This window comes from Pituophis catenifer, unplaced genomic scaffold (assembly GCF_029215685.1).
Source record: "Pituophis catenifer annectens isolate HBS135680 unplaced genomic scaffold, rPitCat1.0.hap2 SCAF_3, whole genome shotgun sequence".
NCBI classification, from domain to species: Eukaryota; Metazoa; Chordata; class Lepidosauria; order Squamata; family Colubridae; genus Pituophis; species Pituophis catenifer.
The window spans coordinates 123,043,646-123,069,007 of NW_027256883.1; the positions used below are offsets into that span (position 1 = coordinate 123,043,646).

At 41.1% G+C, this 25,362-nt stretch overlaps 1 protein-coding gene across 1 annotated transcript in view; it reads right to left on the reverse strand.

Annotated features, from left to right (window-relative positions):
• Nucleotides 1-20,438, reverse strand: part of DENND1B (DENN domain containing 1B) — a 207,076-nt gene extending 186,638 nt beyond the window's left edge. The window contains exons 1-2 of the mRNA XM_070939310.1: nt 20,324-20,438; nt 17,090-17,154 (exon numbers count right to left, since the gene is read on the reverse strand). Coding sequence (XP_070795411.1) covers nt 17,090-17,154; nt 20,324-20,340 — 82 coding nt within the window. The 5' untranslated portion in view covers nt 20,341-20,438. The remainder of the gene's footprint in view (nt 1-17,089; nt 17,155-20,323) is intronic.
• Between the last annotated feature and the right edge of the window lie 4,924 nt (nt 20,439-25,362).

Consider the following 25,362-nt stretch of genomic DNA (forward strand, 5'->3'; position numbering starts at 1 on the left):
AACGCCTCCTGTGGCTGAGTAGGAGTAGAAGAAGGTGGAGGAGACTCGAGAAGCCCCTCAGGAAGTGGGGTAGCATGATGATCAGCAGAATTAGGACCCCACAAATTGGAAGTAGAGATGGTAATAGGGCAATCCCGAAGAGATAGCTGGTCAGGGGTCAGCGGACGAGGATCCGGGCCAGAATCCACTGAAGTAGTGATGGCAGGTGGTTGAGCAGCTGGAGGCTGACGGTCAGCACATGCTTTCTCGCAAAGTTGTGTGAGAACTTTGTATGTTTCTCTACCCTGGATAAGGCACTGCCATGCTTACTACTCTTGTGGTGCACACGGGAGGGCGGAGTAACCTGTGACTGCGCAGACAACTCAGCAGCTTGCCCATTAGAAGGAGAGCCGGCCTTACGACCGTGCTTCGACTTTGAAGCTGCTTAGGCATGATGGCAATTTGCAGACCAAGGGATCAGTCACAATATAGTACGCAATTGGGGGGAGCGCGGAAACTCCACAAATGACCGTCAGGGAGAGGCAGAATTTTGCCAAGGTAGGGGAGCACAGACACTCCACAAATGGTCGCAGCAATGGAGACCAAGCAATAAGTGATGACAGAAAGAGAACCAATGTCCAGCAGCAACAGGGTGGGGGCGCGAAGCTCCACAATCCAGGGGAGAACCAGTTCAATCACAGAGGCAGCAGCTCTATAGGGAAGCTTGGCTGAAGGAAAACTGACTGGCTAGCTCAGCTGAGAGCAGGCTTTTTCAAACTGCCAAAACAGCAGGAGCTAGGAGACTCCAGTAATTAGCCCAGCTGCTTGTCGGCTAACAAGGGGAGCCGCCAGGAAACGCATGCAACAGTCACAGCGAAAGTAAATCAAATTGTCAGGGCAGGCAGGCAAGGCACACCACGAAGCAGATCGGATGCTTCCAGGAAGGCAGGGAGTCGATCCAGCAAGAAGCAAGCCTCAAAACGCCAATTTTAAAATTCGGAGAAAAACGGCTTGCTGAGGGGCGAAGGGCGACAAAATGGCCGCCGCAACTTAAACGGTGCGAAAAAACGCCGATAGGAAGGCAGGCTAGGGTCTGAAGTCCGAGAAGTGGATAATCTTCAGGGAGAAGCCCCCCCCAAGGCTGGCAGGCACTCTAAGGACGCCCCCAGGGAGCCCCCAAGGTGAAGGAAAAAAACGCCCCAATACAACCGCACCAAACAGAGCCCCAGTCACAACTAAGAAATTAAACTCACGACAGTCCAAAGCACCAAATTCAGTCCAAAACACCAAGTTAGAGGGATAAGGCAGCAGAAACGTCACAAAACAGTCCAGATGAAATATACCGAAAAATCCAAGTAGCAAAGGTAAAATTGAAGAAATAAGCTAGAGCTAGAAACCCACACGCCAGTCCAACTGAAGGACTGAGTCAAAAGCTGGCCTGCCCGGCAACAAGGGCGGGACTTAAAATTATTGGCAGACTCAGTCCTTTAATCTGATTGGCTGACTACTACCCACACTGGCTGCTGTCTCCACTCTCAATGGAGAAGCACTTGGCAGACGGTTATCGTATTGCTGCCAAGTTCCTGATAATGAACCTTGTGTGTGCCGAGTACTTCTTTAACCCCCGGCTGGCTATTTGTGTGTGTGTGGGGACGGGGACAGAACACAGACTTAAAATACATACTTGTTCAATATAGTCAATCTTATTATACTGTAAATGAAAATTCTAAACTAAATGTGTTTATATGTCTTACAATAATATTAGGCATGACTATCTAGATGGTGAACCTATGGCACGCGTGCCCAAAGTGGCATGCGAAGCCATGTCGCCCAGCATGCACGGCCTTGTCTGTTTTCTGGTGCGCATGCACGCAAGACGATCAGCTATTCTTAGTGCATTCTGCAGTGCCGAAAACTGGTGTGCGCATACCCGGCAGCAAGCTGATTGTTGCACATGCCAGAACCCGGAAGTTCGGCTTTTCTGGAGTGTGTCCCTTCACGCACGCGGCAGTGCCGAAAATTGGCCTGTGCATGCATGCTGGCCAGCTAATCGCCGGGCACGCGTATGTGCTAGAACCCGGAAGTTCACCTTTTCTGATGATGCAGCACCAAGGGCATGCACGCAATGTTTCCATGAGACCGTTCACCGTCACTGATCTAGACATACTTGTTTTGTGCCTACAGAAATAACAATATCTTGCTGACCTTGACTGAATTCTAAAAGATAAACAAGATCTCACCTAGGCATTAACTGTATGGGAGATCACAAAGAAAGCACAGGAATTTGGGAACAAAATTTCAGAAGAAACCAGTGGCAATTCATCTCCCTATTGTTGCTAAAGAAAGCTGCATAACTTCCACGAAGCAACTGGAACTTGAATTTGACTCAAAGAGGACATAGTTTTGTACATGATTTACCTCCCAGGAGAAATCTGTTGTTTACAACTTTATCATAATTTGCAATTATGCATCCTTTGCAATTATGCGAACACCTTACAAATATGTATTATTGCTGCATAGGTTTATAATGGTATTCTGGGTATTGAATGTTGCTGATGCTACTGATGAATTGATAGCTTACCAAGTATACAGATGAGTGAAGGAATAAGATGGTCAGAAATAAGAAATGATAAAATGGAATAAACTGTAGGATATGTACTGGTAATGAGACCATCTAGAATCATACCAATGGAAATACTGTTCCATGAAATGAAGGATTAGCAAATTTTTCTATCTATAGGAAGTGTTTTTTTCCTCCCAATATGCACTATCATATATTATATTTTATTGATTGACCAATTGATTTTTGTATTTATATATCAACAAATTCAACAAACATTATCTGGTAGCTTACAACACAGAAACAGAATAAAAACATAAAAGCCAATAAAAATACAAGCAAAATAAAAGCACTTAATGTAAGCCTAACAGTGATCTTTAATTTCCAAAGGATCTTCAAAGAAAAATCCCTCTATTTTTAAAAGTTTTAAAAGTTTCTGAGGGCCAGTATGTGGATGGCAATCAAATCTTAAGAAGAATGTTCCACCATATCAGAGCTGCAACTGAAAATAATCACCTTCCCTAAATACATCACAGTTCTCCACTACTCCCTATCATCCAGTGGAAGACATTGCTCTGTTGCAATGATTTGATACTGTATTCAGAAAACATGAGAGTATTGTAATAGTAACCTTTTTCCAGTTACATGGCACGAGTTTAGTAAGCATGAAGGGACTGAGGGACTCACATCCACTGGCTCTGCTCCTGAAATTTATGAAAAAAATACCATGCTACTGAAAGCTGCTGTGGGACAAACCAAGAACTTGTGCCCCAAGAAGCAAGCCATTGAATAGTAAATTAGAGTTTCTCACTAAGCAATTAAGTAAGTTCTAGTCCAGAAAGGACTGTATTTATCCAAATTGGATCTCTTGGGGAGAAAGTATTGTTTTACATTCTCACTTTCCGGCTGCACTCATGTTATTCTTTTTAGCATGGCCTTGGGCACCAATTCCAATATCTACCAAATTCCTTGGCTTTGATTCCTCACTTAAATGTTAACTTTTACTTGTTGATTCAGTTCTTTACTTTTCATGACTATCAGCTTATATTGGGAATCCAGCTTTTGCAGCTGAAAATAGGACCAGCTAATGCAATTCAGAAAAAAAACCAATACACAGATGCATGCTACTTCTATACCGTCTGATGTAAACAAGAAATTCCCCTTTCAGCTTCTCTTATCGCATTCTTTTTCAAAGTTTTTTTTCTCTTCCAAATATGGTTACCAGTTGCTCAGTAAACAAATGAAAATCTTTCTACACATTTTAATAAAATAAATATTAATAATCACATGTAATATTCTGGCCTATAAATAACAACTTTGAACTGGAATAAGATCAGTATCTCAGAACAATTCTTTTTCCTTCTAAAATAAAAGTTAAATATTTTAATGTTAAAATTCAAATAACAGTTGAAGAAAGGCAATTTATAGTAATACTTGTCTTTTTTCTTATTGGTGCTCAGTTTCTTATTATTTTATATCACATATTATGAGGTTATATTTAGATTTAAAAAATTAACTTTATGGCTGTCTTAGACATTTGTAATAGCATGCCTGCTGGCAAGGTTAGTATTGACATTCCTGTAATACTAAAGTAAGGTCACACTTTCTGATAAAGTATTTCCCAAGGCTGATACACTTAACCACAAGGAAATTATTTTTCCATGCAGTAAGCCTTACATTGGGGTGGGGGATTGAATTATTAAGTGAATTCAACAGAAATTCAATAAATATTAGCATAAAAGTACTGAAATTATAAGAAAAAAATCTAAACCTTTTATTTTATAAAATAAATTCATCACTGGATTTGCATAACAAAAAGACCTACACCTATATTATTCATTCAAGTTTTAGACACCATAATGGAGCATAAGGGAAAAACAGTGTACCATTCTGTTCAATGAGTAGAAAGATAAAGGAGCTAAGGAAGAAATAGCATGGTCTTCAGAAAAACGAAAAGTTAACTAATCTGAGAGACATTCCCTGGTGGAAAAATGACTTTGTTTATATATCATACTAAACTTTAGCTTATTGACTGAAACATAGTTGACTACTTTTGCAAATGTACTAAGCCAAACACAAATATCTACTGAGGGGAACCTTTACCTTTTTACTCTAGCTTCAAATAAAATCTATATTAATGAAGATTTGGCCTAGCTTAACCAAACTTTTTTTCTTCAGATTTTGTATAAAATGGAAGATGTCAATTGCTCTGAAAAGTATTTCAAAGGAAGGGAAAATGCAAAGGACGTCCAAAGAGGTGATTAGGCTGCTGACCCATCTAGTTTGATCAATAATTTTAAGACCAGTGACATTTAAGGCAATTATCCTACATTAGACAAGTATAATGAGATAAATTAGACTCATCACTGCATAAATGAGATTGCATTTCATTTCTACTATTCAACTTGAAGAGGAAAAAGGAAGAGGCCAAAAAGAATCTTATTTTTATTTCTATTTAAAATTTTCTTGCAGAAAGCACTTCCTCTTAGGTTAACTGTATGCTGACTCTTACTTATTTATTGTATATTGGCAAAGGGAGATATGGAAGGAGCCAGAGGAATGCCAATCTTGATGTTTGGTACTGATATTGCCTTTTAGTTCCCTTTGCTTGGCCCCAAAGGCTAGCTGTTGGGACTCCAAAAACATAAGTTCCAAAATGTTATACATTTAGGCTGTAATAGCCTTTCTCATCCATGATTTAAAATGGAGATGAAAAGGCTGGCCTTGTTTGCATTATTGAAACTTAGCTAAGTGCTGTTCAGGGACAGCTGAACCCAGCTAAGTTTCAAGTATGCCATCAATCATGAACTCAGGTCCTACATTGTAACAATTCTTATATTTGTGGCACCCTAACAGAACAGCTAATAGAACTACTGCTCTGCAGATAGCTGGTTCTTAAAGACTTTTTAGTGAGGTCGGACTGTAGGATCAGAGCAGACCATGTACCAGCCTTTCAGCAGCATGCCTTCTTGAGGTGCTGGAGTCCATGAACGGGATGGCAATGAAGTTCCCCAGGTTTATGGTATGGAAGACTTTAATATGCCTGTGGAGTCAGAGGCTGCCAGGAGTTCATAGCCACAATGGACCTAACCAACCCAGATTTCTTCTGACCCAACTCATTGGGGAAAGGGGGGGTTCACACACATGTTGAATCTGCTTTTTATCTCAGAACACTGGCAAATGATTGGAAGTCAGGAGACATTATCATCTGTCTCTTCCCATATACAGATTATACCCTCTTGGCTTTACAGTTCTCTGAAGCTACACTAACATGTGGGGAAATCGGTCTGCCTCATGTGCCTGATGGACACTGTGGATTTTCAAAGATATAGTTTATTCTTAGAGCTTGGGTATTGTAAAGGTTATGTAGAAATGACCTTAAAAGACAGGAGAAACAGCCCAGTGTAGATTTTGTCTGGTAAACAAAATCTAAATCCATAGGAAGGGGGGGGTGTAGAAAAAGCATCTCAAAAGGGAGCCTCCCTAGTTATCAGGACAGTAAAATTAATGGAGGGGAGAGACACTTTCAGATTTGCAAGATCCTATGACTGTATCTTTATAATAAAGGTAGTATTAGTACTTGTGGTTCATGCTTCTTGTCTGGACTAACTCAAAGGGCTGACAAATATACTCGGTAGTTCCACTGAAGCCTTAGTTGCTATTGGAATGAGTGAATGGTTCTATCCTAGGACTGTATTAGAGCTAGATAGATTCTCTATGCACAAGAATCCTAAAGAGGTCTTTGGTTTTTACAGGACCCCCGGAAATGAAGCAGTGTAAGAGATGCCTAGAACTGTCCTACTTAGTGTGGTCCATGGAACAGCACAGCCCATGAACTGTTACCAGTCCACAAATTCAAAAATGTTTAAAATATTTATAACAATCTTACATTGCCACAATATTCAAGCATATGATCAATGCAATTTTATGTTTGCTAAATGTAAAAAAACCTGGGCTTGTATTTTGTCAATGGGATTTCTAATTTCAGTTTTTCTAATAATTCATTTTTATCATATTTTACAAAATAACAGTCCATGACAGATTGGAAATTTTAAAAACTGATCCTTCACCACAGATCATTTAAGAAACACTAGTTTAGAGCATTACTGGAAGAAAGCAAAGAATGAACCCAACTGAAAAGAATCCTTCTCAGGCATTACCTTGTGGCAATATGTGTAGCAAAACTTAATTTTACACACTTATCACATCCACAGACAACTGACTGGCCACCCTGTGTAGGGTGATCCAATCCCTCCTGGCTAAGGGGAGTTTTGTGAAACGGTGCTCTGAAGGCAATTTTAGGAATCTGTAGGATTTGCTCTTAATTAGACTCTATTTGTACAGGTCCTACAGAGGCATGATTCACCCAATTATCAGGGAAGAATTTGAATTGTTGGTCTTCAGGAATAGACAGAGTCTTTGAGCTGTGATTTTGGGCACTGGTAAAGGGGATAATCAATTGCTGGAGCAACATCCAATTCCCAGGCACACCATACATGATGCATAATAAAATAACTCTGAATGCTCTTCACCTAGCAAGGGTGTTCTTTGATTGATCCTCCTGGTAGGAACTTTGCTTAACATACCATAGGTAGCAGCAAAATTTTGTTGTGGACTGCACAAAAAACCTTGACTCTCTTGCTCCTGAAACTGTCACTTGAACCCAAACTAGCAATTTTCTCACATTTGGCTTTTGAATAGAACCTGATATCACTTTCACCCACTGCTTTGGGTTCTGGTTGCTGGAACTCATGAAGGTAATGTTCCAAATTTGTTTGGAACTTTTTGGGAACATACATGCACTTGCACAGGCATCCTGCCTGCTACTTCTTATATTATTTAATATCAAAAATAAAGCCTCTGCAAACTAACTGCTATGAATGGGCATATGTTTGGTTGAAAATAAAGACATTGGTAATATGGGATAGAGCCAATTAAAGGACATTGCTTTGCTGAATTCCTCAGGGCTCTGCTCTCTCCCTGCTCCTATTTAACATTTACATTAGGGCACATGTGGAGGTTATCAGGCAGCATTGGATCACTATGCTGATGACACCCAATTATACCTCTTCATTCAGGACCAAACAAGTGATGCCACTGAAGTTCTTTCCCAGTGTCTAAAATCTGTCAGGACTGGAAGGGGAACAACAGGCTTTGGCTCAGTTTCAACTAGACGATTGTGGTCTCTAAGACTTCCCCGATCTGAAGATTTTTCAGGACTACCTCTATACTGACCCAGACAGAATTGGTGCACCATTTGGAGGTTCTCTTAAACTTGTGGCTCTTGCTCTAAGAGGAGGTAGCAATTATAGCTTTAGGACAGCATTTGCACAGGTTTTACTTAATCCACAAACTGCACTTGAATTTGGATCAGAAGGATTGCAGTAAATCATGCCCTAGTCACCCCCAAGTTAGCTCCACACATTATATCTTACTAGTAGTCATTCTGGCTGAAGTCTCTGGGTCATGATTCAGCAATCATGGGATGGCCAAAACTTCCACACTCGTTACATAATTAGCATTTTCCCATTTGTGATGAATGGGACACCTTTCGGCTAGAAAATGAAAAATAAAACAATGACAATACAGATAGTCCTTGTCTAGTAACTGCATTTGGTTCCAGAAAAATGACCATAAGCAAACCACATGACAGAGAAGGAGAGATTGCAAAGACTCTGATTGCTTGCAATCTCATTCAGATAAAGTTCTCTCAGAATATCATATGTCTGACCATTTTATTTGTTTTGTTTTGTTTCCCACCATCCCCCCAGCGGAAAGATTGCTTTAACAAGCTATTTCTTCATAATTTGCTTTTCTCTAGAATACAGCACTTCCCTAAAAGGTTCTAACCACAAGTTAACAAGTTGAAGTCTGTGACCTTAATGAATGATCGCTGAAACAGTTACCTAATAAGGACTATCTATATATGATACAAATTCTTTCATGTATAAATTATAAGCTGAATTCAGAATTCTTTAAAAGCAAACAATGAAAACATTTATATTTCTGTTTCTATCAGCTTCATACAATCAAAACCAATTCTGCTTTAGTGTGAAGCTTCATTGACAGAATCTTGCAAATATGAAAGTACAATTCTCCTCTCCCCCTCATCTCCTTTACAGCCTAAGAAACTAGAAAGGGTAACTTCTGAGACTCTTGCCCATCCACCTCTAGCTGTGTGGGCTATGCTGTCTCTTATCTGATTGTTGTCTTGGCAGCATCTCTTTGCCCGGTCTCCCAAGATTCTTCCCATATACCATATAGCTTAATTAATAGGACAATATCTAAAAATTAAAATCAACTTACTTCTCCCCCCCCCACCCATGTAAAACATAAATTTATTCTTATAGTCAAGATATATAGTATATGAGGTAAACTTTCTTACAAGGTGCAGGAATAGGTATAGAATAAGTGCACAAAACAAAGAAAAAACTGCTAGAAATAAACGGTACAATCAACTAGTGCTAAATGCTAAAATCAGCCGATATGCCGCATGTTTTTTTTTTCAGAGGCCCCTTCGTGTCATCCCAGAAGCTGGTGCCATTTTGAGAGCAACTTCAGCTTTTGCGATTCAAGAATTGCTGCTTCAATAGTGCCCGCTTCTATAATGGCATGAATTCGTTTAGGAAGGCTGCATGGCGCATCAGGTGATCTCTTTCGGAAAGAGAATCAGCCAATGTGCTGCAAGGCCTTTTGCAGAGGTTACCTCACACGATTCTGGAAGCGGTTGCCAATCTCAGAATTCTTTCAGAATTTGAAAAATTGTGACCCTGTGCAATTGGGGATGAGGCCCAAGAATATGAAACCCAGTGCGGCAGGAAGATGTGCAAGGGATGGCTCAGACATCTTGGGAGGCCTGGCACAGGACACATTTAAGCTGGGGAGGTGTCAGACCTGTCCAACCCCGAGGCATCTTGTGTTCCACCTTACGATCACAAAGGGAGAGCCAGAATTGTAATCACTAAGCCAGGAAATCACATGGCACCTCACTTAATGATGCCAATGACTTATGATGATAATTCTGGACTCAATTGTGGTCGTAGGTCAAAGATTACCTTTACTTATTAATTATTTATAATTCTCAATCAAATATACAGGTTCTTGATTCCATAATTCAATATATGTACAAATACAGGTGATCCTCCTTTAACAACCACTTGTTCAGTAACTCTTCAAACTTACAATGGCACTAGATGAGTGCTTGTACTTATGGTCATCCCAGCATACTATAATAATGACACCATCTGTGACTTTCCATCTGACTGTTTTCAATTGGTCTTCTGAATGGAAGAATACTATTGTTAAAAATGGGAGCATAATAGCACCTTAAGAGCACCACCTGTGACAGTAGTGAACAAGCATCCCACCAAGAAATGAATGCAGGTCACTATCGCCTCTCTTGTTTATTTTGGGTCTTGAAAAACTGAACAGAAACATAAGACAAGATTTTGTAGGAATAAATATTTAAAAAAAGAAACGTAAGTTAAGGGCTTTTGTAGATGACGATGTTGGTTTTGGAAAATCTTTTAAAGGGAATTGAAACATTAATGAGAAATGAGTGCAAGTAACTGACAGAGCAGAGAAAGATGAGAGTAGAAAAATAATCTCCAGATGCTATGGTTATAAAAATATTTCACAATACACCATTACCTACTGCTACTACCACTGTTGTCATTTTATATCAGGCAGCTTTGCATGCTACCTCTATCCAATCAATTGCCTTAAAAATTACATGTAATAAAAGTGAATTGATTAAAATCAGGGCACTGAAGGAATTTAATGGCCAAAGAGAAATGTCTGTGAGAAAGGAAGCAATCCCAGAAAGAAAAAAAGAAAGCTGGAATCACTTGTTCAATAACATTGTGTGTTTGGTCATCATGGCTGAGAAAGATTGTCCATATTCAGTATGTTTGGTTGATGAACATGAGGTACAAAATGTGTGCTTTTGTAATGATAAACTTGTTCAACTTTTGGAAATCAAGATGATCACATTATATACAAATAAATATTATTCTACATTTAGGGTGCATCTCAAGTTCTGCCTTGTTTTTGAACAAGTTCTTTTTTGTGATTAGACAGGCGTCCACACTATGCTCACAATTATAAATTTGTCTATAGGCCTAAAAAAAATTATTTCTTGTGCCTTAAGAAGATAATGAACCAATTACTAGGAGAGATATATTGCAGTTTTCCCCCATCCTACATCAATCAGCAAATTGATGTAGGATGATCAAGCTCCGAGTCACTAACCAGCAGATTATCAAGATTTCTAAACTTGGCAATATTCATGTCATATCTTCATTATAAATCCAAAAGTTGGGGTAACTTCCTTTAGTTCCTTTGTACAAGTTTAAAAAGTCAGCTTCTGTAAATGAGCCGTGGTTTACGTAAGGTTCAAAATACATTAGAGTTATGACAAAAGTGCACCACAATTTGCCTATTTAAGGCAAGCTTGGTTGAAATGATCACATAAGGCTTCCTGTTTGTTCAATAGCAGTACAAAGATATATGTCTAAATTTAAACTAACAAAAGAATATACAAAAAAATTTCCTTAATTGTGTCCATCCTCTCCTATCATTTCTATATTTGGAATTCAATGTATAAACATAGCCTTCAAAAAGCTAAGCATACAAGCCAAGAATTTTCTCATTCAGCCTCCACATTTTCAGGTGATCCAGTCAAACTGAATATTGTTAATATTGCTTGCAAAAGAAATGGGTTTTGCTTATTTGCATAACCCAACCTTGCTACTTCACATGGTCTGTCATGAAGATTCACCGAATTTTTGAGAAATGCTCTTTTGAGAAATAGCACCACTTTATTATTCCTTTGGAAAAATTTACCAATCAGAAGTATGGTAATAACATGTATTTATTAAATAATTGCCAGCAGTCTGACACCAATGACACTCACAATTTTATATCACCACCTTTCCTCCATGAGTTGAGGGTGGCTTACTTGGAGATCTTTACCTTCTCATGCTGTGGGATTCTCCTCATAACAACAGCTCTATAAGATTGCTGAACTGGTAATACTAGTCCAGAATTATTCAGCAAACTCCCATAGCTGATAGTGGACATAAACCTGTGTCTCATCAATTCTAGTACAAGCTCTTACCTGCTACACAACCATTACATCTTTCACATCACCTCTCTCACTCTTCCTCAAGCCATAAATAGAATATCACATATATATCCAGCCAGCAGAAGTTATGTTCCACCAAGCCTATCAGCTATAACTGGAAGCATTCATAACAGACTATTAAAACATTTCACACACACACACTTCTATACAATATATTAAAAACTAAGGGAGTCACAAAGCTAAAAAGGCTACATGGAGATATTAATGTTGCATGGGTGACATCACTCATGGGTACCACTGCATATAGGCATAGGGACTTGACAAAAAAGATCTTAGATTAAATTCAGATTTATTTATTTTTAAAGCACAATCTGGATGATCTACATTTGAGTTATACTGAAATTGAAAATGATTTCCAAAATGTATTCTTTGAACTTGAAAGCCTTCTGCTTGAGGTTAGCACTCCAAAGTAACAGATCAATTAATCATATGCAATAAAAAGGATAGGAATAGCTAAATACTATGCATAACAAAAAAACAATCTGCAAAATACTGTCAATGTACATTAACTAATGCAAAGGTCCTCTCAGTATCTACTATCAGAACATAAGTAGATTCATGATAACAAGGCAACAGTTTTTTTTAAATTTTATACTAAAATTATTTTTAAAGAGTAATGAAAATCCCAGAAAAATATTAAAGTTGTACTATCCATATGAGCATCATTTTTGCTTCCAGTCTTTCTTGTTGCTCAGTCTTTTTAGAGGATAATATTCTCTGTTCCTGATATTTCCCAGCAACATTTATGACTGTGATGTCACATGCTAACCTCTACTTCACAGCAAGATCAAGCACAGCAAGCAGATGGGATACAAAAAAAAAAAAAAAGAACACCCATTTAAAATACAAATCTCTTTTATAAAGAAGAAAAGAGTGCAGGCGCAGACAATGAATGGGTCACATTTTTAAGTATGATATATTCAAACGCTTATCCTAGCATGAAAATCCATTTAAAGCTAAAGCTGGGTAACTGATGAATGTGTGCATGTTATATTGGATTCATAAATATAAGTGAAATATTTTTAAAAAGGCAACAGAGACATAAAATTCTAGAAGAGCCTAAAATCAGCTACAGGAATAAACAGCATTAGTGCCTTTCAAAACAGTAGGAAACATCAGTCTGAATGTTTAATAAGATTTTTAAATGAAGTTCATGGAGCAGAAAGGACAAATCCCTCACTATTACTCATCAGTCAGGCCTTTATTACAGTCAATGACCAAAATTCCATCTAAAAGGTAGAAACTGAATTTACGAAGTAAGTTAAAAATAAACGGTAACTTTTGTTACAGTGGTTTTATAAACAACAAAACAAAATTTAATTATATTCAAAGAGACTGAATCGTATAGGTCCTCTAACAACAGTATATAAAATAAATTCAAATGATCCAGGAATTTAGTTAATATTGAGGATATAAAACAAAAAGTGTTTTATGACTTTGGGCCAGTCACACTTTCTTGGCCCAACCCACCTTACAGGATTATTGTTGTAGGGAAAAGAAGAGTAGGGGTGTGTGTTGGATAAGTTTACCACTTAAGTTATCTTTAAAAATAATAAAGGCGGGGTGCAAATAAATAAATAAAATGAGCAATGCAACAATATACGAGCTGTATTTCAACTGCTCCTTCACCACATAAAAATAAGGAATTTCTCTGAACTTTCCTTCAAGGATAGCTGTTAGGTGCATTAAAACATCTACAGTTAGTACTCTCCTAAATTTAGAGATAGATATTTGGTTTAAATATTTTGCTGGTCTAAAAAAGGGAAAACAACTACTAAAAAAATCTTAGGAAGGACTGATAAATCTAATTGACTTTTTAAATCCTTAATATGTTGCTTGATGCCACCTACTTATAGGCGTCAGTAATACGTCCTGTATAAATCGTCAGTAATACGTCCTATAAAAAACCATCACTCTGCAACTTCTTATAAATTAACTTCAATTAACTTTTCTAAGTTATCAGCCAGGATTGAGAGACCTAAGCCTATAGCAAAACAAAACAAAAAAGCATTTCTATCAGAATGAAAATATACATAACCACATGCTGGTTTCCACTCTAATCATACTAGTTTCGTGACAAAGGACCACATTAGGCACACTTCACACCCTTGAAAAATAACCTTAGAAATTTAGGCTGTATTCTCCCTAATCGAGCAAAACTGCTATATGGGTGTGAACATCAAGTAAGAGTTGTGCATAAACATTTGCTGCAAATACTTTTTTAAAAAGTCAGTATAAATCTTGCCCCTTTGGAATAATAGAAAGATTGCAGAGCTATTGTCAATTTTGGGGCATTTTGCTTAATATAATCCTAATGGATCTTACACTCACCAGAGAAGTGAACCCTACCCCCAATATTTAATTGGTTGTTCATTTAACTTCCAAGTATCAGCTCTAGGGCCTTTGGCAAATACCAAAATCTTACTTTTGGAATAATTTATCTTTGAAGTTCCTTCCTTACAATGTACAATTCCATAATTACCACACACAGATATAACTTATTCCCTATATGACAATAAGAGCTTTATAAGTAGAATTGTTTTTTGTGAGTTGTTTCCTGTGTTGCTCAGCCTAAAATTTCATGAATGGCTTAATCACCAATCACACAAATTTGTCTTGCAATGTCAGAGGATAAGAGCCTGAAACTAGACTAGTCCACTTCCAAAACAAATAACAGGTTCCTCCAATCCAAAAGAGTAGATAGTTTCAAGCTTGTTACATTATATAAACAAAAGAAAAAGGCACAAGTATTTAAAACCTTAATTTCACTAGATTTAAAATTTCCATTTGATACATAGCAAGTCACCAGATTTATCTCATTCTCTTCATTCTCTTTTTTAAAAATAAATTATTATCTGTGGTTGTGTGTCCCTGAGTACCTATGGAACTTGTTTCCAGTCTAATGTTGATGAAAGGAAGCCAATTAAATGATCAGCAGCCCTAAGTATGGTGGGAGGATGTCAGTCAATCCACTTGGATTTTGAAAGTTATTTCATAAAGATTCTCTCAAAATGATAGCCATAGGTAGAGAGGATGATCAGTCACAAATTGACTATCATTGGTTGTCATGGCTGGTCACAAAAAACATTTACCAGAAACAATGCTGATAAATATGTTCTCTATTATTCCCTCTAGCCTCTCAAGATATTCCTCACAACCTTCCAGGTTTTCTTTATGTCTTTCTAGTAATGTGAACCCACTTCCAAGAAATGATATAGTTCAAAGGTGTCAAACTTGTGTCGTCAGGGCAGCGTCACATGACATATCATGACTTTTTTCCCTTTGCTAAACCCAGCGTAGGCGTGGCCAGCTTGTGACGCAACTGGCCCGTGGGCCCACGGGCCACAAGTTTTACAGTCCTGATCTAGTTTGTATTCATCATTATGTTTATTTTTGAAGAAAGTCTGTGGAACCTATTTGAAGCGTTGTTTTAATGGCACATTTTCAATTTTATTCTAGAAAAATGTTTTGGGTGAAAAAAAAAACCACCTTGATTTATAAAATTATTTGGCTCTAATATACTGTACTTTCCATTTGGAACCATTGTTTAGAAGAATTTTCCATAGTAAATGGAATCATAAGTCCTAACTTGATAATATATTGTCAAAGTGGGCATGCCCCAGCCTTTCTGTTACTGAGGTAGATTTTAAAAAATCCTTTTACATATTTTAAATGTTTTGCCTGGTTTTTACTTTATTTTGATTTTTGGGGGGGTTTTATGGTTTTTTGACTAATGTCTTAAAACCTGTTCTGGAATTTCTCCTGGGAAGCATTGATATAGAAATTGCACCGTGCAAGGATTTTCCTATTTGTATTGGTCCAGAGGATACAAATTTGGAATACCATGCTTTTAACAAGTGATGCTTATTCTTCCATTTGTCTTTTAAAAGTAGTCCTCGACTTATGATCACAATTGGGATTGCCACAAAGCTGGCAATCCTTGTTGCCATTTGTTAAGCAAATGTTACCAATCATGAGCCAAGGACCCACTCATTCCAAACTGTTGTATACCTCATCCCTCCCAGCCCCAAACCTCAGTAAGACCTACAATTCCCCTCACCTACCCACTTCCTCCCCATCTCTGACTTTTTGGCAGCCCTGCATCTTGTCTTGTAAGGTGGGAAGCAGTCCTAGCCCAGTTCCAGTCACCCTCACCACGCTGCACTCTGACACCCCTGCTAACCTGTATTATGCCCAGCCTAGATTTTGGGTTAGCAGAAACAATCTAGCCTTTAGAAGGATCATGTTAGGAAGGCTAGAAAGCTATCAGATACAATTGTTCTTGCAAAGGTTTGGAAGGCCGCTTCTCCAAATAGTGCAATCGCGAGAATGAGACCCGCTTAAAGAATGGTGCACAGAAACCATGACAGAAAGCTGTGCCTCACATCAGCTCAGCACACCTGTCAGCACAACAATGCAAAAGTGGACCTAGACATAATGGAGTGGAAAGAAGTGAGCAGGAAGCAGGCCAAAGCTGCCAAGGTTGAGACAACTTTGCACACGTGGGTGGGTGGCTAAGATGGGACGACATATAGATGAAAGGGGGCAGTTACAACACTCTACGTCTGGTTGCAAGGGCAGGTAGACTACCAAGTTTTTGACCATATTTTTTGACCATATGACAGTGAAGGAGCTACAACACCCATAACTTCAGGAAGGGGTCATAACTTTCTTTATTCCACACCATCATAATCCTGTACAGATGCTGAACAAATGGTTATAAATTGGGGACTACCTGCAGAAATCATGAATACTTGAATTTAGCTAATCCATATTCTCTACAATGCTTCTAAACTGGGTATTCTTTCCAAATCCAACTTTAAAAATTAAAGATTAAACCAATACAAAAGCTTATTTGGGGAGACATCCTGAGAAAAATATTTATTTTATTTTGTAGTTAAGCAGGATTACCAGATCTAAGTAGACAAAGCATAATGTTGTTACTATCCATGAATCTCTCCTTCCTAACATGACCATTATCCACTTGCTATGTTGTTATGTTATCCACAGTAATGGCAACCAAATGATTTAAACTAGCAGCACAAATGCTTATGTATACATAGCCAAAGAGGGTTCCTTCTTCAACATCATAATTATATGTACTGCTAAAACACAACTTACGGAATCCATTATAATGTGCAAATTGAAAAAAGGTTAAAGCACAAACTCAAAGCAAACTGTATGTCTCTAATTAAATATTATTGTTGTTGCTACAGCTAATAATAGTATATAAAACATATGTAATGTAGTAAGCTATAATTATATAGTTCTATTCCTAAAAATAACCGTAATAAAAAGCAATTAAGCACATTTCCTAACTAAATTAGTCTATCCACATTAAAAATATAACTTGTTACATTTTGCACAACTAATTTATATGCAGAATATAAAGGCATGTGCATTACCTTCATTTTCAGAAGCCTGGCATTTTACTTGTATCACCAAATCAAAGGTAGTCTCTGGATTTTCTCTGGAAGTAAAAACAAAGTATCTGACTAGTCATGAATTGGTCACAAACATTTAAATAATCTAATCACAGGAATGCTATGTTTGTTATAACATTAAACTACATAATAGTATTGACTCATAATTACTTGTCTCTTAGAATACACAATGATTATTTACCAACCGTTCTTGAGACATATAGAATTGCATTACAATGCAAACTCAACAAATATTATTTAAGCTTGACTGTTGAAATTCATTTGATTATGTAATGGTTAATCCAACTCTAGTACTGAACTCTCAGCACTGAATGACTGAGAAGGACAAAGAGAATCCTGCCAGAATAAACAGAAGTGGGAATTGACACTGAAAGTGAAGAGTTAAGCTATAACTTGCTGCAAGTTAGAAATAACATTTCTTTTACATCTTTAGGAAAATAACTGTTTCCCCTTACTTCATTAGGGATTAAAATAAACAGTATAAAATAGTGATAAATGACCACAGGAAAATACACTCAAAGTGCATATGTATGTAAACTATTGATATTATATCCTTTATAATCCTATACATTAGCCAGTTGTTCTTTCAACATCTATTTCAAATTCTGTAGCTATAACATGAAGGATTTTATTATTTCACAGTTGGTGAATGGGCAAATCGATTACCTTTCACCATGCAATTTCATTGTGATTCTTGCAACACTTCCAGTATGTCCTATGTAATGTCATACAATGTATGCCTTACACATTATTCCTCCCAACTCCTATACATATTATAGTCCTCTATAAATTTTCAAAGCAACTGCTATTGCAGTTCTAATGTTTATTTATTTCTTACTGGCCATGTAGAATATAAACTATGATCTCAAAAATATTATATATAATTGAAATCAATTGAATTTGATAAAGACTTTTTAATCCGTACACACCAATGTTTAAATAACACTCATCTAATGGTTTAAGGAAAAATTATCCTCATTTTGACATTATGGCCCAGCATAATTTGTTTTACATTTGTTTTACAATCAACTCTAATGGAATTTTGCTAATATTAGTTTTCCCTGAATCATGTTTCCCAGTTGTGTTGGAATTAAACTTCTAAAATTTCCAGCCAATAACTCAAATAATTTATTCGCAAAATACTGAAAAGTGCTAGAATGGGAATGGGTAATCTAAGACAGAACAACAACTGAGAAGCAATAAGCAAACTGTAATTTCCTCTTCAATAATTATTTGAGCTTGCAAATATTAGTGTTTCATGCAGATGAACATGTGAGCATCCCCCCAAATTCTAATTCAGAAGTCACCCTCTGATTGATTACATAACTACTTGACCACAAGAATGAATAAATATGTAAATAGAAGGCCAGACGTAGCAGATATTAAACAGCAACTGGAACTGAATGTGCTACATTCAATAAAATTAAACTCCATAGTTGTTTAAGGAAGCATAAACGTATGTGTTGTGGAACACAAATTCAATGTATTAAAATAGTCATGAAATTATTATCATTTTACCAAATTTATATTCATGGGGCTTCTACCCTTAAAAATAATCCATTTTCAATTTCTGGATTAGTTGTTATGCATCTTTACACAATGTAAATACTATACCTACTCAATTAGAAACTAGTCCTTCTGTGAGGCTAACTTATTCCTTAGCAACTGTATACAAGATTGCAGCTGTAATAGGATTTGCAACTGAGCTCTCTCCTGCAATGGTTTGTGTAGTTAAGTTTGCTAACTCCAGAAGTACCCACAATGACTGAAAAGAAAACTTCTATGATAACAGGTTCTCCAACTATAACCACAACTTCTTTAAAAACTAGATAAACATCTCATAGGTCAATATTTCTGTTTTCTGTATAACTGCTTCTAGGCTTTCACAAACAGGCCTTTCAAATTGTGTTACTTTGCACCATAAAGTATCAAACCAGTTCAATATGTAAGCCAGTTCATAGAAGCAAGGGCTTTTATGTCTATTCCAGCTGGCTCACCATGAATAGATCATTGTCAGTTTGCAAAACTATTAAAACTAGTTCAGAATGCAAAATTTAGCAAGGCTTGCAAGGTCAAGATTTTAACCGCAATCGCCAAATGAGGAAATAGTTCATTCATTTTTCACTTTAAAAATAAGTCCTTGGAAATGGCATAGATATTCAAATGGTGTATATTTTTCCAACCCACCGTGGAAATTATTAAAAACAGAAAATATTTATCTCCATTAATTGTGTGGCATCATTCTGCTCACATTCCTCTCAGTCATGGGAATTCCCTTGCCAACATCCTCCTGCCCCCTCTTGCCACACATGCCATCTTTTCAGTTAATGAAGGGGAATTTTGGTGCTCCTATCAAATTGTTACCTGGCATACAATACAGTACAGTACTATACTGTTTATTCTTCAAATCCTATCAATTAGAGAAAGGGGGAAATGACATATTAAGATACCCAGGTACACACTGTGTGCGGTGTGTTCATATCTAGGCTGAGACTGTGCACCAGAAATGAGTATAAAGTAGTTGTTCAGGTGGGTTGTAGGTTACCAAGAAATCAGAAAACACCTGCCTTGGCCTGTTGTGTTTCTTATTTGGACTTCATTCTGCACAAATGTGCTGTCCCTGCTTTACTAGGGAGATCTTGCTGACTCTACGTGATTGTGTCAAGTACTGGTCAACAAGGTAAACCCAGCAGAGGCAGAGCCAAGCAAAGGCAGAGGGGAGGAATGCAGGTATTATACTGTCGGCCATTCAAAAAAGGACAGTCGGATTTCATGCTGCGAAGGGAAGGAGGGGGAGGAGAGTCGCTTTGGGCGAAAAGCTAGTTTTTACCAAGGACAAAGCAAGCCCAGCCAGAGCCGGAGGATCCCACCTAAGCAAGCCCAAGCGCTTGCCAAGGGATCTCTCCCCGCCGATCGGGTTTGGGATTGCAGCCCCCGACAGACGCGCGGCAGAAGCGGGGATGGGGCTCCCCCCACCTCTTTCCTGCTGACCTCGGCTCCCGTCCCCGGCCGGCCTCTGCCTCAGCAGCCGCGCACATGCCAAGTGGGGCTGGGGGTGGTTTTGAGGCCTAGCCTGACGCCTCCCCTCGCTCTCTCCGCGGCGGGCCGGCGAGCGCCTTTCCTCCTTCAGCCGACTTCGCCCCGCCGCCCCGCTTCCACTGGCACTTCCCCCACCCACCCCTACCCCGCGCTTACTTGATCCTGCAGTCCATGGTCGCATCTCGGGGTGAGGGGTCCCAGGAGGCGGCGGCACCCCCTGAAGGGAAAAGGCAGGCGCCAGTCCGGCCTGGGCGGGAAAGGAGGACGGGAGGGAAGGGAAGCGCCGGCTCTTGTCTCGTTTGCTCTTCTTCCCCGCGCGTCCCAAGGGGAGCAGGTCGGGGTCGCGTGCGGCTTCCCAGGCGTCTTCGCCGAGGGCGGCCCGAGTCTCGCTCTTTCGCCTCCCCGGCCTGGCGCGACGGCGGCCGTAAAAGCAGCAGCAGCAGCAGCACCTCCCTCCCAGCCTCTCTTCTACCTCTCTCAGTTCCTGCCGCAGAGAAGCGGCTTCTTTGGCACCTTGTGGAAAGCAGGAAGCTCTACGGGGGCTGGAGGAACCTCTTCCCTGGGCCTTGGCTAGGGCTGCTGCGACGGACGGACGCTTAGCCCAAGGGCGGGAAGGAAAAGCAGCAGCCTCGCCAGAGGGTTCCTCCAGCGAGGAGCTACGATTGCCAACTTATTCTCACATCAAGGAGGCAAAGGAAGATTCCGGTCCGAGGCCTGTGGACTTTTTGCAAATTAACTTGAGAAGAAGAAACAAAACCAAACCGAAGGGGATAAACTTTTAACATTGAACTGAAACTGAAGATGCTCGTCCGCAGACGACGCAATCCGCAACAAAAGTTAGCAAAAAAAAAGTTAGACCTGAATTGAAATCCCCGTTTCTGGAGTGATCTGCTTGGTGCTACCTACTCGGCCGATCTCTTGCTGTCAGTTCAGAAGCCTTACATGTAAGGTGCAGACAGCGACCATATTTTATTTGGGGAGGGGTGGGGATAAAAGACAAACCTGAAAAGGGAGCAAATCTGAAAGAGGCTGATAAAAAATAGTTGTTTATGTTTATAAATTTGCTTTAGGAAGGAAAATTCAAGAGCTGAACTGGAAAAAATAAAACTGAAGGTCAGGTTTCTGAAATGAGGGATTGACCTTTATAATACAAGATGAAGGCTCACTACAGTGTAAGGGGATGTCACCAGTGGTGTGGTGGGTTGCTACCAGTTCACACCAGCTCGAGTGAACCAGTAGCAGCAGCAATAGGAGGCTCTGTCCACCTGCCTATTTCATTCTAATTTACACACTGACAGGATCGGCAGGAATGCTATAACTGTAACAGCTTTATTTCAGAACTCAATTTACAACCGAATCAACATCCCGCGCTTGACAGCTCTTTATATGTAACCCGCTGTCAGTGAACAACCAACCAGACGCCACCCTCTGAATCCACCAATCAGAACACCCAGCAACCCAACTTGATATGTAACACTCCTTCCCACCAAACTTGACATATACTCTTAACCCACACAGTCATATTCACTCAAGTATGTCGGACGCCTTCGAACCCTTCCCGATCTCCTTGGCTCCACCCCCTCCGCCTGTTCAGTTGCTGACTTAGGTTGTTCCCCTTGTGACAAAGTATCCTCCTGTTGCGTCCTATTCTCACACCCTACTTCCCCTGGTTGGTCAGCCCTGTCCGGCGAAAAGAAACCCTCTGTCTCCACCCTCTCTTGGGATGATCCCCTGGTCGCCTGATGCTTCTTTTTAACCTCAGCTGCAGAGGAGCTTTCCATGTCGCTTAGCTCGCCCCCCTTACTCCTATAGTCTGGCAGCTGCCTCCTCGCCCGTAATTGTTCCTTGTGACGCTTCCAAATTCTCCCTTGCTCTACCTCCACGTAGTAGGAGCATGGCCCCGCTATCCCCACTACGGTCCCCGCTAACCACAACGGCATCCCTCCATAATTCCTGGCGTATATCAATTCCCCTATTTGGAACTGACGGTAACTTCTCAGGGAATCCAATGGTTTGGAGTGCCCGTATGAGGGGTGAAGCCTATCTAATTTGGTGCGGAGCTTCCGACCCATAAGAAGCTCGGCGGGGCTTCTATTAGTTAACTGGCAGGGCGTGGTGTGCTGAGCTAATAGAAACTCCTCCACCCTTTCACCCCAAGTCCCGTGGCCTATCTTTTTCAGTGCCTCCTTAGCGGACCGCACCGCCCTCTCTGCACATCCGTTACTAGATGGATGGAACGGCGAAATCAAACAGTGCCGTATTCCTCGGTGAGCTAGGAATCCCTCGAACTCGGCAGCCGTGAATTGGGGCCCATTATCCGAAACAACCAAATCTGGCAACCCATGTGTAACAAACATTGAGCGTAAAGCCTTAATGACAGCCTCTGACGTCGGTGAACGTAGGGGAACTACCTCCACCCACTTGGAGAATGCGTCAGCTACCACCAGGAATGATTGTCCTTGTAGCGGGCCAGCGAGATCAATATGCAAACGGGACCAGGGTGAGCCCGGGGTCTCCCACTCCCCAGGCTGGTCCTTGGGTGGCATGGGCATGCACGCCTGGCACTGGGAGCAGGTTGCGACCCACTCAGTGATGGCCTGATCTAACCCCGGCCACCACATATAACAACGGCCTAAGGCCTTCATACGCACCACCCCCGGGTGACCCCGATGTAATTGCTTCAACAAAGAGTGTCTAAGGGGTGGGGGAATAACCACCCTATGCCCCCACAAGAGACAACCCGCTTGAGAAGAGAGTTCATGACGTCTTGTAGCGTAGGGCCGAAACTCTGGGGCAAAGGGTCCCTGAGGCCAACCCCTGGCCATCCAATCGAGCACTTGCGACAGAACACTGTCCTTTGCAGAAAAATGGGCGACGTCAGACGCGGTGATTATCAGGGGAGAGTCATCCAACAGGAGAATCGAGGAAACAGGAACAGGGTCCACGAGAAGGTCAGGAACGGGACAGCGACTCAACGCATCAGCGTGGGCGAGGTCCTTGCCGGGGCGGTGAACTAAGTTATACGAATACGCCGCCAGGAAGACAGAGTATCGAGTCATGCGGGGAGACAAGATTAGTGGCGCCTGCCTGTCGCCGGCCAGAATGCCTAAGAGAGGCTTGTGATCTGTATACAAGGTAAATGGCCGGCCGTACAGGTAATGGTGGAATCGCTTGACCCCGGCCACCAAAGCAAGCGCCTCTTTATCCAGCTGCGAGTATTGCCGCTCCGCTGGGGCCAAGGTTTTCGAAAAGTAGGCAATGGGCAGCTCCCGGCCCGATGGCAGTTTATGGCTTAAAACTGCCCCCACCCCGAACTGGGAAGCGTCACAGGCTAGGGTCAATGGGAGGTGAGGCGAGAATTGTGTGAGGACTGCGTTAGAGACCAGGAGATTCTTCACAGCACGGAAAGCTGCAGCCTCTTTGGCCCCCCACTGCCAACACGCAGCCCTATCCAAGAGTCGGTGCAACGGCTCAGCTATAGTGGCTTTATGTGGAATAAAAACCGCATAAAAATTAAGTAGACCCAGGAAGGATTGGAGATCAGCCTTACAACGTGGGGGCGGAGCATTTATAATAGCTGATGTTTTGGCGGGCGTCGGGTGGATCCCCGACCCATCAACCAGGAACCCCAGGAATTCTACTTGTCGCACCGCAACCTGACATTTATTCCTATTAACTTTGAGGCCTGCGTCACTAAGCTTACGGAGGACTTGTCGCATCCTACTCATTAACTGTGATGTGGACGTGGCCGCGACAAGGACGTCATCAAAGTAGGGTATGACCCCGGGAATTCCTTGCAGCATCCGTTCCATCATGCTTTGGAAAATTCCCGGGGCTACACTAACCCCAAACTGCAGGCGGCGACACCGAAACGCCCCCCTGTGGGTCACAATAGTCTGTGCTTCCGCCGTCTGGTCGTCCACCCGTAATTGTTGGTAGGCCTGGGCCAGGTCAAGTTTTGCAAAGACCGACCCCTGGCCCAGGGAGTGCAGCAAATGCTGCACCACAGGTACAGGATAGGCGTGACCAAGAAGAGCCTTGTTCAACGTGGCCCGGTAGTCAGCGCATATGCGGACCGAGCCATCCGCCTTAATTGGTGTCACAATCGGCGTTTCCCACTTGGCAAATTCAACTGGCTCCAAAATCCCTTGCGCAATCAATTTATCCAGTTCCACATCAACCCTCTCCTGTAGCGCAAAAGGAACCCGGCGAGGTTTCAGCCGGCGGGGGGGAATCTGTGGATCCAAACTAAACGAGACAGGGGAGCCCTTGTAGCATCCCAGTTTACCATCAAACACCTCTGGGAATTCCTTGACCAGCGAGTCTAGTTCGGACGGCCGTATCGTATTCACCCCCTGAATTTCGAGTCCCAATGCCTGGAACCAGTTTAAGCCCAATAAACTAGGTAATGGTGCTGCCACTACGATCAAAGGCAGACGTCCACAAAATTCCTTAAATTGAACCCGGAACTGTCCGCAACCCACAATAGCAATGTCATTTCCCTGATAGTCCCGTAATTGTAGGTGGCAGGGATCCAGGCGACGCTTGGATATACGGGGTACAAGCCGTTTGACCGTGCTCCATGACACAATCGAATTAGCCGACCCCGTGTCTACTTCCATACGGCAGGGGCGGCCCTCAATGGTGAGTGACAAGTAGATTTTCGGTCGGGTAGTTCCTTGAGAACCCGGATACACCCCATTAACGCCACCTGGTTCACGGGCCCAACCTGAGCGTCCCAGTGATCCTGCCCCTCTCCGTGCAGGGCCCCGCCTATTCCCCGTGGGGGGGGTAGTCTTCTCTGCCAGGTTTTGCGCCCGGCAAACTCGTGCGATGTGTCCCCGGCGCCCACACCTATGGCACGCCGCGTCTTTAAATCGGCAAACTGCTCTTTGATGACTTCCCCCGCAACTCAGGCATTCCCCTTGCGCTTGCCTAGCCTGCCTCATGGGGCGCTGGCCGTCTTTAATCCGATCCACATCATTATCCAGTCCATGGTAATCGTCATCACTGAACTCCATCTCATTAGTATGCACCTGCTCTGTAATATTTTTACTCGGGAACTGTCCTCGTGGCAAATCAGCCAATGACAGATTGGCTAATTCCGCGGCACACGCCTCATCAAGAGCTTCCTGAAATGACAGCTCAGGCTTTGCAATCAGGCGCCTCTTGAGATTTTCATCCCTCACGCCGCT